Source organism: Falco cherrug, chromosome Z (assembly GCF_023634085.1).
Source record: "Falco cherrug isolate bFalChe1 chromosome Z, bFalChe1.pri, whole genome shotgun sequence".
Classification (NCBI taxonomy): Eukaryota; Metazoa; Chordata; class Aves; order Falconiformes; family Falconidae; genus Falco; species Falco cherrug.
In genome coordinates this window covers 62265782-62278340 of record NC_073720.1, presented here as the reverse complement: position 1 = coordinate 62278340, position 12559 = coordinate 62265782, and the positions used below count along the sequence as shown (strand labels likewise).

At 40.0% G+C, this 12559-nt stretch overlaps 1 protein-coding gene across 2 annotated transcripts in view; it reads right to left on the bottom strand.

Annotated features, from left to right (window-relative positions):
* The window catches only part of APC (APC regulator of WNT signaling pathway), a 102931-nt gene that overhangs the window by 47960 nt on the left and 42412 nt on the right, over positions 1-12559 (bottom strand). For both annotated transcript variants that reach the window (XM_055698400.1, XM_055698401.1), the window contains exons 3-4: positions 1246-1330; positions 112-313 (exon numbers count right to left, since the gene is read on the bottom strand). In XM_055698400.1, the coding sequence (XP_055554375.1) occupies positions 112-313; positions 1246-1330 (287 nt within the window). The remainder of the gene's footprint in view (positions 1-111; positions 314-1245; positions 1331-12559) is intronic.

Genomic DNA, 12559 nt, shown 5'->3' with positions numbered 1-12559 from the left:
TACCATTGATCAGAATCATATACATGACAGCTAAATACTATGTCCATCAGTAAACCTTCATGTTAAAGTTAGAAGTCAATCCATGCTGGATGAATAAACAAAGTAATTTACCTCTCTTTTTCTAGCTCTTCTAAATAACCAGTGCTTTCTCTGCTTCCATTCATAAATCCTCTTCTTGGAAATGATCCCATAGGAACAGGACTACACTCTCCTGAACGGCTTGACACAGACCCTTCCCGGCTCCCATATGAACGCACAGACATCTTTGGCCTTAACTTCACCCCAGGGAAGTTGGTACTTTCCAAGTTCAGTTCTGGGTAATAAAGAGCAAACATTTTCAGAGTTGGAAGTTCAGCGGCACAAATTTAAAAGATAACTTCTATCTTAATTTCTTATTTCCTGAACAAATCTGTGACTTTCTGGTGGAAACATTTTGCATGGAAATCCACAGAAGAACACAGTGTGAACAAACCCAGTCTTAATCACATACTTCAAGAATACTAGTCAGCTGAGCAGATGGCCAAACTGCCATCTTGACAGTTGGAACAGTATCCCCACATGAGCCTGCCTGCCTCTTTCCCAGAGGACTTAGGAAATGGGCAGTTTTGCATAAATGTCCTCTAAGTTGTTCTTGTGGCCCACTTCATAATACCTTCTTTCTCAAGAGATCCTACAGATGCTTCATTGTCACACAAATGAAAACAACTCTATTCACCACAAGGCCCTCTGAACATAAGACATCCCCTATGATATTTCTGGTTCAGCAGTAGGGATAATCCATGTTCTACAGGGATCTGGGCTTGCTTTGCACATCCCATATAATGGGATGATGCACATTCCAGCACATCCTTTAGGGGAGGGGGCATCGAAGTACAGAATGACAGATACAATTCCAGTAATATGACATGGAGAGGGCAAGGCATGTAAACAAGTTTAGAAAATTGGTGGAACTAATCCATCATTAACTTAAATGTATTTTTACTGAATGAAATGCATCTTATACCAAAAGCAATTCATATCAAGCCTTAGGGTGACAGCAGCAAAAGTATAAAAGCAGCATAGGTACTTCTTTGTTTTTGCGAATGTGTCTTGAAGCGCTTAGCAAAAATAACAGGCACAGAGACTAAGCCTAACCATCAAAGTCAGCATTGGAAAGAAGATGAAGCCGAGTTAGAAAATTTTATGCCAAATTAAAAACGACTCAGAAACAAATGAACCCTCCTCAAAACATAATTCTAGATTTACCTTTAAGTCGTTCCAGTAAGTCAATTTGTCCAGAAGACCCCATTGCCTCATCTTCAATACTTCCTTGTAGCTGTTTCAGCACCTCCTGTAAGAAATGAAGCTTAGTTAAGGAATACTTACAATAATAAAATCACAAGGTACATAAATCTTATCCTGGCCTCAAATGCACATTTATGTAACAGCTACTAAGAGACTGATGTAAATTAGATTTCATGGGAGCAGTGATCAAGTGTCATAACTTTAATTGCCATCAAATACATTCTACAGTATTTCCCCAAGCACTGTCACAATGTAAAGTATATCCAGAATAACTCATCCTCTCTGTAGTCCAAACTATTGGCTTATTTAAAATTTCTTCTCAAAGTCAATACCATTTATCTTGAATTTACAGATGGAGAAATGGAAGCCCAGAGAAATCAGTTACATTTCTCCATCTGTGTACCTAAAATTAGTCATGCAAAAACAAAATTTGGATACATAGTAAAAGTTACAAAAGTATCTTGAATACCACACTTTTTAAACCTCAAAACCACAGCAGAAGTAAACCCCAGGTTTTATTTTCTATGAGGCCTCAACACCGCTGTAAAACAGCAAGGAGAATCACATTATTCTTATTGCTAGTACTGCTACTACCACCACACCTATGAGGAAAAGACTTAAGATTCCTTCACGGTGTCCTATTATTTGGCTTATTACTACTATCACCATGACCATGTCTACAAGAATGATTTAGGACTCTTCCATACAGCTGGAGCTTCAAAGCTAAGAATATTGCTATGTGGTATTGGAACTATGTATGGTAAAATTATACAGCTGAAGGAACATGTATGTGATGCACAAAAAAAATTCATAGTAAACAATAACTACTACACTAAAAGAGGCATGTAAGTCGCCAGGTCCCTGATGCTCAGTGGCCTAAATTCAGGTAGAAAATTAAATGCAAGTTAGTGAATGCCTTTTCTACATCATAAAGGCAGATACATCAATAGCAAAAATAAATTGAAAAGACTGGCCACAAGGCAAAAAGCCCTTACTGGAATTTAAAATATCATTTTTTCCTGCTGTGGCACAGCAACTATTTTTAGAAGCAGCAGTAGTCAGGAAACGAAAACAATTCCGGATAATGAAAGGTACTCCATGCTTTTCATACACAGACTTAGATTTTACACCCAGAATTGTACTCCTGTTCAGACCTGAAAAGTAATGAATTTTAGATAATTTCAAATTACCTCGACATCACTGTTTTGCTCTTTTAAGAGCCTAGCATACCCTACTGTCAACTTTAATGGTTCTTGCAACTTGTACAGAAAGTACCTTTTAAACGCATTTTGCTCTTTTCAAAGGAAACAACATCACAGAATCATTTTGGTTGGAAAAGACCTTTGAGGTCATCAAGTCCAACTGTTAATCCAGGACTGCTATGTCCATCACCAAACCATGTCCCCAAGCACTGCATCTATGTATTTTTTAAACACTTCTGGGGTGGTGATTCCATCACCTCCCTGAGCAGCCTATTCCCATCCTTCACAACCCTCTCGGTAAAGAATTTTCCCCCAATATCCAGTCTAAACCTCCCCTCGTGCAACTTGAGCTGTTCCCTCTCGTTACTTCTTATCTGGGAGATGGTGGCAGGTGGACCTACCACCACCAGCCTACAACCTTCTTTCAAGCACTTATAGGGAGCAATAAGGTCTCCCCTCAGGCTCCTTTTCTCCAGACTGAACCACCCAGGTCCCTCAGCTGCTCCTCACAAGACTTGGGCTCCAGACCCTTCACCAGCTTTGTTACCCTACATGGCATCCACATTAAGACATTCTTTAAATAGCACGCTACTGAGCTTCTCTACATGCAAAGTGTTGTTCCCTGTACCACAAAAGGATTTTGAGTAAAGAACAGCACAGGGTTCTGGGGACATAATCTCCAAGCACTCAACCCAGAGCAACCAGTAGCATCACAGTCACTGCAGCCACACATCATGTAATTAGATGCTGGTACTCTAGAAAGAATAATTCTGGAGTTCAGACACACTAATTATGTTTAGACTGTTTTGTGGAAATGATTCTGCAGGTGGAGTTGAGGCCCAGTTTCCCAGTTTGCATGCTGCCTGACTGATGGAGTCAAGGTGTGTGCCCACATTTGCATTTTAGATTGGAACAGTCTGATGTCAAACCCCCATCTGCCCTACCAGATGTGTACTTTTGTTCACATCATAGGGTGATCTCTAAACATGAACCAAATTATTTTCTGATCAAAACCCAAGCCACCAGTTACATTCAAGACTCCTAACGGGCATCCACCCCATGGGACACAGACTGCATCTAGCCCAAAACCAAAATCCCCTGTAACATCCATATTATGCACGCTAGGTCCTCCGCATAATTCATGTACAGATCAACTCTTACTGCACCACCTGTTAATGCTGGCATAGCCTTCAGGATCAAGTCTGGTGTGACAGAATTGTTACTCTTGGAAAGACATCTCCACTGCACCTGTGCTTTTCAGTACATTCAAAGGCATCTTCATTAGCTATATGGCCCAGCCATCTCTAGACATAGCATCTGCCTTGTCAGCAGAATCAGACAAACAGGTAATCTGGCGTTTTTCAAAGAAGGACTCCTACATTATCTGACTTACAGGCAGATCACATTTGCAGACAACAGTCTTAGGTTAAAAGCCTAAAAGGGCAATGTGGGTATGTGGAGCGGTCTTGGGAGTTTTGCAGGTTTCTGCAAGACCTGTCAACTCAGATAAATTTAAAAATAACTAATTAATCCCCTTCCTCTGGGAAAAGCACCTTGGTGCAGGGAAAAAACCCAACCACACCCAACATCCAAGCCCTCCTCCAATTCTCTTCTCAGAAGCCTCTTTCTCATTGCCCGCGTGGCAGTTCTGCTATTTCATAAATCGTATGTTCAGGATACTTTCCTACATAATGAGTCTTCCTGCTCCAAAAGCCAGTATGAACAGCTAAGCAGAAATATCACCTTTCCTGTGCTACCAAATTACATAACTGAGGTGTCCAGGCAGCTAGGGATTGCTTTTTCTTAATACCTGCAACAGTTAAACATTAGTATACTGGATCACTCTTCTGAATGTGCTGTGCTACAATTAATTAATTTAGGTTGTAGCTTTTAGTTTTTAAATTATTCCCTTTTTTCCAAGAGCACATGCATTTTTTTAAGTTAGTAGGTAAAGCATTCTTTTCTATACTGTCCTACATTTCTACAGTACCATTGCTTAAGTAACAATGCCATTAGGCTATGACATCAATTTCAACCTCAATCACAGCACACTGAAATCCAAGCTGACAAAGCAGACAAAGGCTAGAGAGGGAGATGCAGCCTTTGGGCCAGGTACTGTGGGAAAACGAGGCAGTGTGCTAAAATGACAAATCAGTGTATTTACAATTTTACTTGAATAAAGGAACAGAGAATTATTCTGCAACAATCCATGTGGAGGAAAAAACAGCAAGTTATCTATTGCTGTGATAGGACATATTTTAATTTATTTACTTATAACTGCAGGACTCAACACTAATGCCGTTTACATACAGTTCTCCCATTTCCCCTCCTAGGATTATTACAGTGCTTTAAAGGAGTACTTTTCCACAATAATTTCATTTTATATTTGGTAATGTCTGCTAAACAGGGTAAAATCTTCTCCACAAATAAACCTGAATCAATTTAACAAAAGTTAATTTACTATTCTGTTTAGTTATGCAAGTTTTAATAAATATATTACTAGTGGTTTATAGCAGTACTCAGTAGTGACTTTCTAAAAAAATAAACGTAAGTATCTATAAGGCTGCAGAAGTTTTTTTCTGTTCTTTTAAAGAATGTAAGTTAAATTACTTTTAATGGTCACTTAAACATAACCTAGTTTATCTTTTCCTTCTGTAGAAGTACAAAAGAATGCTTCTGGAAATGGAGCTGTCCCTATGACTCATCATCATTTAAAAAGATTTCTGTCTTCACAGCCTCTGGACTGTGAAGTACAGAAACAATGTGATTTTTATGTTGTTGTTTGGACTCCATATAGTGCTGACCTTACAACTACTTTATGGATAATTAAATAAAACAGATCAGACCCATCAGCAAGTAACTGGAAAACTACCGAGAAGAAAAGCACCTTAACTATCAGTACACGCACCCAGCTAAGTGCTAAGGATTGTAAATAAAACTGCTTAAGGGCAGTGAATTTACTCAAGCTCCTAATAAAGAATCACAGAGAAACAATACTAAAAATACCAGACTTCAAATCCTGGTTAGTTCAGATTTAAAAGTATATGCATTTTTTGATAAATGTAAGTATAAATACTAATATTTATACTTAGAAATACTTCAAAAAGATGGTATCTCACAGAATGACAGAATGGTCAGGGTTGGAAGGGACCTCTGGAGATCATCCAGTCCAACCCCGTGCTAAAGGAGGGTCATCTAAAGCAGCTTGCACAGAATCATGCCCCTGCAGGTTTTGAGTATCTCCAGAGGAGACATTAAAAAAGATATTCCAGTTGTATTTGGTTTGCATGGCAAGGTTTTAGTAGCAGGGGGCTACAAGGGTGGCTTCTGTGACAAGCTGCTAAATCTTCCCCCATGTCCAATGGAGCCAACACCAGACGGCTCCAAGACGGACCTGCCGCTGGCCAAGGCTGAGCCCATCAGTTAACAATGGTGGTGCCTCTGGGATAGCATCTTTAAGGGGGAAAAGAATCAGTGCAACAAAACTGCAGGTGGGAGAGAGGAGTGAGACTCTGTGGGCGGAACAGCCCTGCAGCCCCCCAGGCCAGCGCCGCAGGAGGGGCAGGGGGGGCTCCAGGGGCTGCAGCAGAGATTCCCCCCAGCCCATGGTGAAGCCCACGGTGGGGCAGGCTGTGCCCCTCAGCCCATGGAGGCACACCGTGGGGCAGGTACCCACCTGCAGCACGTGGAGGCACACGGTGGGGCAGTGGGATGCCCCAAGGAGGCTGTGACCCCACAGGGGACCCACACTAGCACAGTCTGCTCCTGAGGGACTGCACCCCACGGAAGGGACCCACACTGGAACAGTTTGTGAAGAATTGCATGTGGGAAGGACCCACATCAGAGAAGTCTGTGGAGAACTGTCTCCCGTGGGAGGGACCCCACGCTGGAGCAGGGGAATAGTGTGAGAGGGAAGCAGCAGCAGAGACAGCGTGTGATGAACTGCCCACAGCCCCCACTGCCCATCCCCCTGTGCTGCTCAGAGGGAGGAGGGTGAGAATTTGGGAATAAAGTTGAGCAAGGTGTTTTAAGATTTGGTTTTATTTCTCATTATCCTACTCTGATTTGATTGGTAAGTTGAGTCAGTTTTGCTCACGACAGTAATTGCCAAGTGATCTCCCTGTCCTCATCTCAATCCATGAGCTTTTTGTTATATTTTCTCCCGTCTGTCCAGCTGATGAAGGGGGTGATGGAGCAGCTTTGGTGGGCACCTGACATCCAGCTAGGGTCAGCCCACCACACTGGTTTAGATACACACCTCTCCTCTGGCAGGTAAAGGAGCACTGATGACAATTCAGACAAATCATGTACATTTGCTCTTCTGTAAACCTTACTTGCTTCCCTCCTCCTCACCTTTTAAACAGAACAAGCTTCATTACTTGAATTCACTTTTCTACAAGTTTTTTGTATTCAGTGAATGCCCAAATGTGTGAAAATCGTCATCAAATCTAGATGAAGTTGCTTGTAGTAGTATGCCAGGTATACTCACAGGCCAGTATCAACTGACATAGAAAGCCAACAAAACGTTTTGAAATTTACTGGATTTTTAAAAAATAAGCACAACTGTTTAAAGAGATTTCCAACAAAAGCTGTACTATCAAACAATTTTTAGTAAGACACTGCTCATACCTGTTTCTCCTTTATATCTAATAACTATAATTGGGCCTTTGAAGAGACATTCCCGTCATCTACATATATATACACACACACATAGACTTCACTGTGTGTTTCTTTCAGTGTTGTTAACAAACCCCAAACTGAGTTACCCTGTAACTCAGGTGTTCTAGGTTATGACTACCTTGATTATCAATATATTTACAACATTTGAGTATAAAAACAGGTTTAACTGCACCAATATAGAAAGTGTTTACCATTTCAGACAGTAACTGAACATCTATCTTAGCACCATACAGGATGGGAATACTGCATGCTGAATGGCTGATAACTTATTTCTAACCAAATCAGCAGTATTTTAAAATGAGAATATTTCTGACAGCATTTGCACTCATTTTTTTAACCCAATATACTGAAAGCTTGAATTGCAAAAATCACTTTCAGTTTAGATTGAAGTTCAACCCAGTGTTGGATGCTGTTTCACTTATTATTTGTTCAAAAGGGCAGAAAAATGTTAACATACACTAAGAGCACACCCATCACTTAAATTCAACAAAAACATTAAATGTCAAAACAATGCAGGAGAACAGACATTCAGAATACCATTTTCTGTGCATTTATAGATATCATAAACTTAAGTTCAAGGTCTTACATGACCCTTCGTAACTTGACAGGGCCTTAACACTATCACACATGGTACAATGGTCACAGGGGCAACGTAAGCGCCATGGAAGAGACTCTTTCTCCTACAAATTTTGGCAAATTACACTGCTACTTAAACAAGCTTGGTGGGTGCCCTTCTAATGACCTGAAGTGCCAAGCAATCACTCTGGTTGCTGAACCCTATAACCAGGTCCAAATGGTAACAGTAATGACAGCACTGCTGACCGAGGTGAAACAGTGGAGCAGCTCCACTTTTAACCTTGTATTAAGAGGAAAGCATTTGTTATGTGAAATGATGTTGTTCATTTTCATTTCAATTTCAATGTAATTTTCTAAAATAAATAAATAAATAAATAAATAAATAAATAAAAAAAATTTCAATTGTCACCCCATGCTCAGGAGCTGTGTCGTCTGCTGTAACCACATACTAAAGTCAGTAATAAGTCCTTAGTGCAAGCCCTCTTCCAGATCAACTAACATTATCTGATTTTATGCTCAGAAGGAATGCTGTCTGAAGTAATGGCAGTAACTGTACGTATCACCAGCTCAATTCCACCTAAATTCTTAAAAAAAAATAATCATGCTAACCATGATCACCATTTCCCCGTGAGAGATTTCTGAAGTTCAGGCACTTACACATTGGAAAGGGATGTATTGAAATTTAATGGAAACCAAGCATATACTGGAAAGAAAATACTGGATGAATTCACACAGCACAAGTTCCAGAGACTCAGAATTTAGCATGTATTCCAGAAATATTTATACAGGCAAGGAATGTTACTGACAAACCAATGCCTTTTCTTCCTACTTGTTCACCAAACAACGCATTTGTTGAAAAATATTGGAAAATAATATACTCATGAGTAGAAACTAAAATCTTTACAAATTTAACCTCAAAATAGGCACTGCCAATGTCAATGAAAGACTACTAGGCAGCAAAAAGATAGTAGCTAGTACTCTGCCAACTTGCCCCTGAAGAATTAATTCTCTAGATGAACAGCCTTTGTAAGACTACACACAGCTCACTTCACTCTCTAACTAGACTAGCTAGCTACTATCATGTACAGTAAGACTGTTCATACAGGCAGATAAATAAAGTGAATATGAAGACTTCGGGAAAAAATAGAAAGCTAGTATGGCTACTCAAAGAACAAAACAAGGTGTCACCAGATTCTGTTTCCATCACACCTGTTTCGCAGAATGGGATGAATATAAAGCTAAATTAGGCTTTCACTGAGAGCAGGGGTATGTATATGCATACCTGCTGTGCAAATGCCCATACAGCCAACTATTTGGAAGAGACTTTCAAAATGTCAGATCCTATGCTACTATTCTTATTTTCAAAGTTCTCCTTTATTAAATAGGTACAATGTAAAATTTCTACAGCTAGCTGATTCATTATGGTGCACAAAAAAGTAAGCATAAATGTATGTTATTTCAGAACACAACACATAATTCGGTTATACTGAAAGCAAAATACACATTATTATTGAATCAAAATATTTTGGCAGGTTGTATTGAGTGTAATTGGATTTTGAGCACTCTGTCCAGGACAGTGCTATGTGAGATCTATATCTCAATTCTCATTGAATTCTCTCCTACTAGCTCAGCTGCCTGCAGACAGTGTTTCTGACAGCGACTGCAGTTGTGGAATTTTCATGATGTATGCAATTCACTCATACTAAGACCACAGCTCATTCAAGGAGACATGGTTTGGTTAAGAAATCCAGCTGACAGAAGAAAATGCAGTTTTAGTTTAGGTTTAGTATCATAAAATAATATTTTAAATAAAATATATTTTCTGGAAAAAGTTCTTTTTTTTCCCTTCAGATTGCATTTCTGTCAATAAATAACCTTCAAGAGAAATAGCCGACACTCTACAGATCATTGTATGTATGATAATCTGTCTTTACAGACTTCATTTGCAACGGTAAATTAGAAAATAGCACTCATTTATACAGGAATGTATGTCCATCCTTACTGTGAGCATTAGGCATGCTAACTTTGGAATGTTTTCTTGTAGGATAAGTAAAACTGTATAGGGTATACAAACTAGCTGACAAAATCAGGGTGGCGTTGTCTAACTTTAAGCTGGCACTTTCTTAATGTTTCAATGTGCAAACTCCAATAAAATGCATTAAGTTTTTCTCCTCTTTAGTTGGAAAAATAAACACCAAAAAAAAAAGAGTAAAAATAAACTCTAGTGTGTAATTACTACTTTTTTGTAGTTTATTTCAATCACAAGATTTGTTAGTGCTATAAGCAAAGAACAGGGGATTAAGTTACACTGCAATATCCCCACCATTGAAAACTAATATAAACAAGAATTGCACAGAAATTTCTTTTAATTTATGCTTTTGATTCATTGATTCCCTCCCACAGCTTCCTTCTCAACAGCAGGAAACTTATCACCCAAACTCCTCACTCATTTGCTACTGCACCTTGAGCTGTTCTTCAAAACACTTCTAATTCCTACTACATTTCCCTTTATTGTCTGCTGTAATTTATGTTCCTGCTTAAAGCTCCCCTAAAGCTGGGCCACAACAAAATTCCGTGAGCTACCAAAGGAATCAAGACAAAGCCCCTACTGTGTGCCAGACAGAGCATGTATCAAAACAACCTTTAAAATAATGGAAGTTTAGAAAAGAAAAACGAGCTCTGTTAAGTCAGCAGAGCACACAGTACCATACAAATAACTCCTCAGAGCCAGGAGTACAAAGTATAAAAGAAAACCCTTAACTTTGGCCACATCAGCCAGAATGCTGAAAAATCAGTCAGACAAAATGAAGTGGACTCATTAGAGTTGGCTGGAAGATGCATGGAAACAATGCCAGGACAAGGGCAAATTCAACATTGGCACCACTTTCAGATGTACACTACTTGCATGGCAATGAGCAAACGAAGAGCACACTAGAAGGTTCTCATCAGTTGGTGACACACAGGCCAAGGAGGGAAAGTTTATATTCCGCTGTTAATAGTAGTACCAAGCAAAATAATTTTCTTTCACTACCATCTGTACCCAGGTAAGCAGATTCTTCTCCAAAAAGCTGTAATCCAAGTATGCACAGGTAGAACGAGGATAATGCAAAAAAACCCAAATGCCAGAACTGAAGGATACAGTAAAAAAAGTTATGTGCCCACAGCCACATAGCAGTATGGTATTCACATCAGAGGATGATCATGATGGTTTGCAACTGCCTCATAAATTGTAGAGTAAACTATGGGATTGTGTCGACAACTTCAATTACTCAAATTCTCCAGACCTTTAGAGAGTATCTAACAACTCCAGTTTCCTAAAACAAAAACCCACCACCAAAACCTATCACTTCTTAATGTGACAAAGTTATTCTAGTGTTACCTCCCAAAGAACTTTTGAAGTCAAACTACCACACATTTTAGTCCCAACTGACATAGGTACAAATTTTCATCAAAAATGCTTTCCTGAAATTATTTGCTAAAGTGTTCTCCAGAAACAATAAAGCTAAAACACTGGGGACCATGCTGCTTTTCAGGTGGCCAGAACTTTGAGGAGGTCTAAGCAGATCCACCACATCAACACTCTCTGCTGAGCTCTCAAAGACAGCTGAAAAGCTTTTGAACAAACCAAAAAGGAAACCGACCAACCAGGATAATTAGCTAACCTTTAAAAAGTATTAACCATGCCACTGAAAAAAAAAAAGATACTTGGAGACACTTCAGTTGTTACTCTTGAGTCTCAGTACAACTCCACCACTGCCTACTGTACCCTTGCAGGGCAGATATGAACTGCAGAGTGCTACCAGGTCCAAGAAAGGGCTCCATCACCGGCTGGGCAGAGGTCTCCATTTCCTACTCTGCCATGGGCTCTTTGGATTTCTTCTTCAGCCATGGGCTCCCAGGCTGCTGCGGTCACCTTCCCTCCTTCACCCATCTCCAAGTCCATGTCCGCTCTGTGTTCCCCTTGCCCTCAAAAGGCCCCTCTCCCTTCCAGAGCTTTTAAGCGTTGAGAAGGGAGGGCAATTCCTCCATGTCCTCTTCCTCCTTCTTAAGGGAGCATAACCCAGCTGGGGGAAAAACCCAACAGAATCAAGAGCAAACACTATTTCTCACACTGAGGCAGATTAAACACCTATCCACACCAACACAACTTCAACAGCAGAAACCCAGTGAGGATACCTGGACAAAAGAAAATCTACTGTTCATTTCTCTTGCATGCCCTCTCCCAAGCTTCCAGGTGGCCTTGACATGCAGACTTCCTGAAACCATGTCTCCCATGGTACCACCTCCTGATCAATTCCTCTGGCATCCAAATGCTCCCATGGGAAAGACTTATGATGAGAAAAGAGCCTTGTTTTGTTTTCCATTTTCTAATCGGATAATGTTATTTGACGTCCATTAGATTTGTTACTGAGGGAAACTAATCACTCCCTGTTTATTTTTCTCATGCTTTTTACTGATCTTTTAGAGCTCAACAATCTTCTGCCAACCCCGTCCCTCTCTGTCTCTGCCCTTTCCAACTGAAAAGTCCCATTCTAACCAATCATGCCACTGAAGGAAGCTTCTCATATCACTGTTTTTTTTTTCTTCACCTACACTAATTCTACTACATGCTTCCCGAGGAGGTTCATCAGAACAGGATATATTACTCAGCTTCTGCATGCAACCTGTGTCCATCCTGATAATTACAGCTTTTTTCATCTCCCTATGTATGCCCAGTAATTCCCAACATCAGATTGACTTTCTCTTTCTCTTTCCAGTTAACTTAGGAATATGTTGAGAAAAACACAGGTCACAGCAGAAATCTCACTAAGACGCTA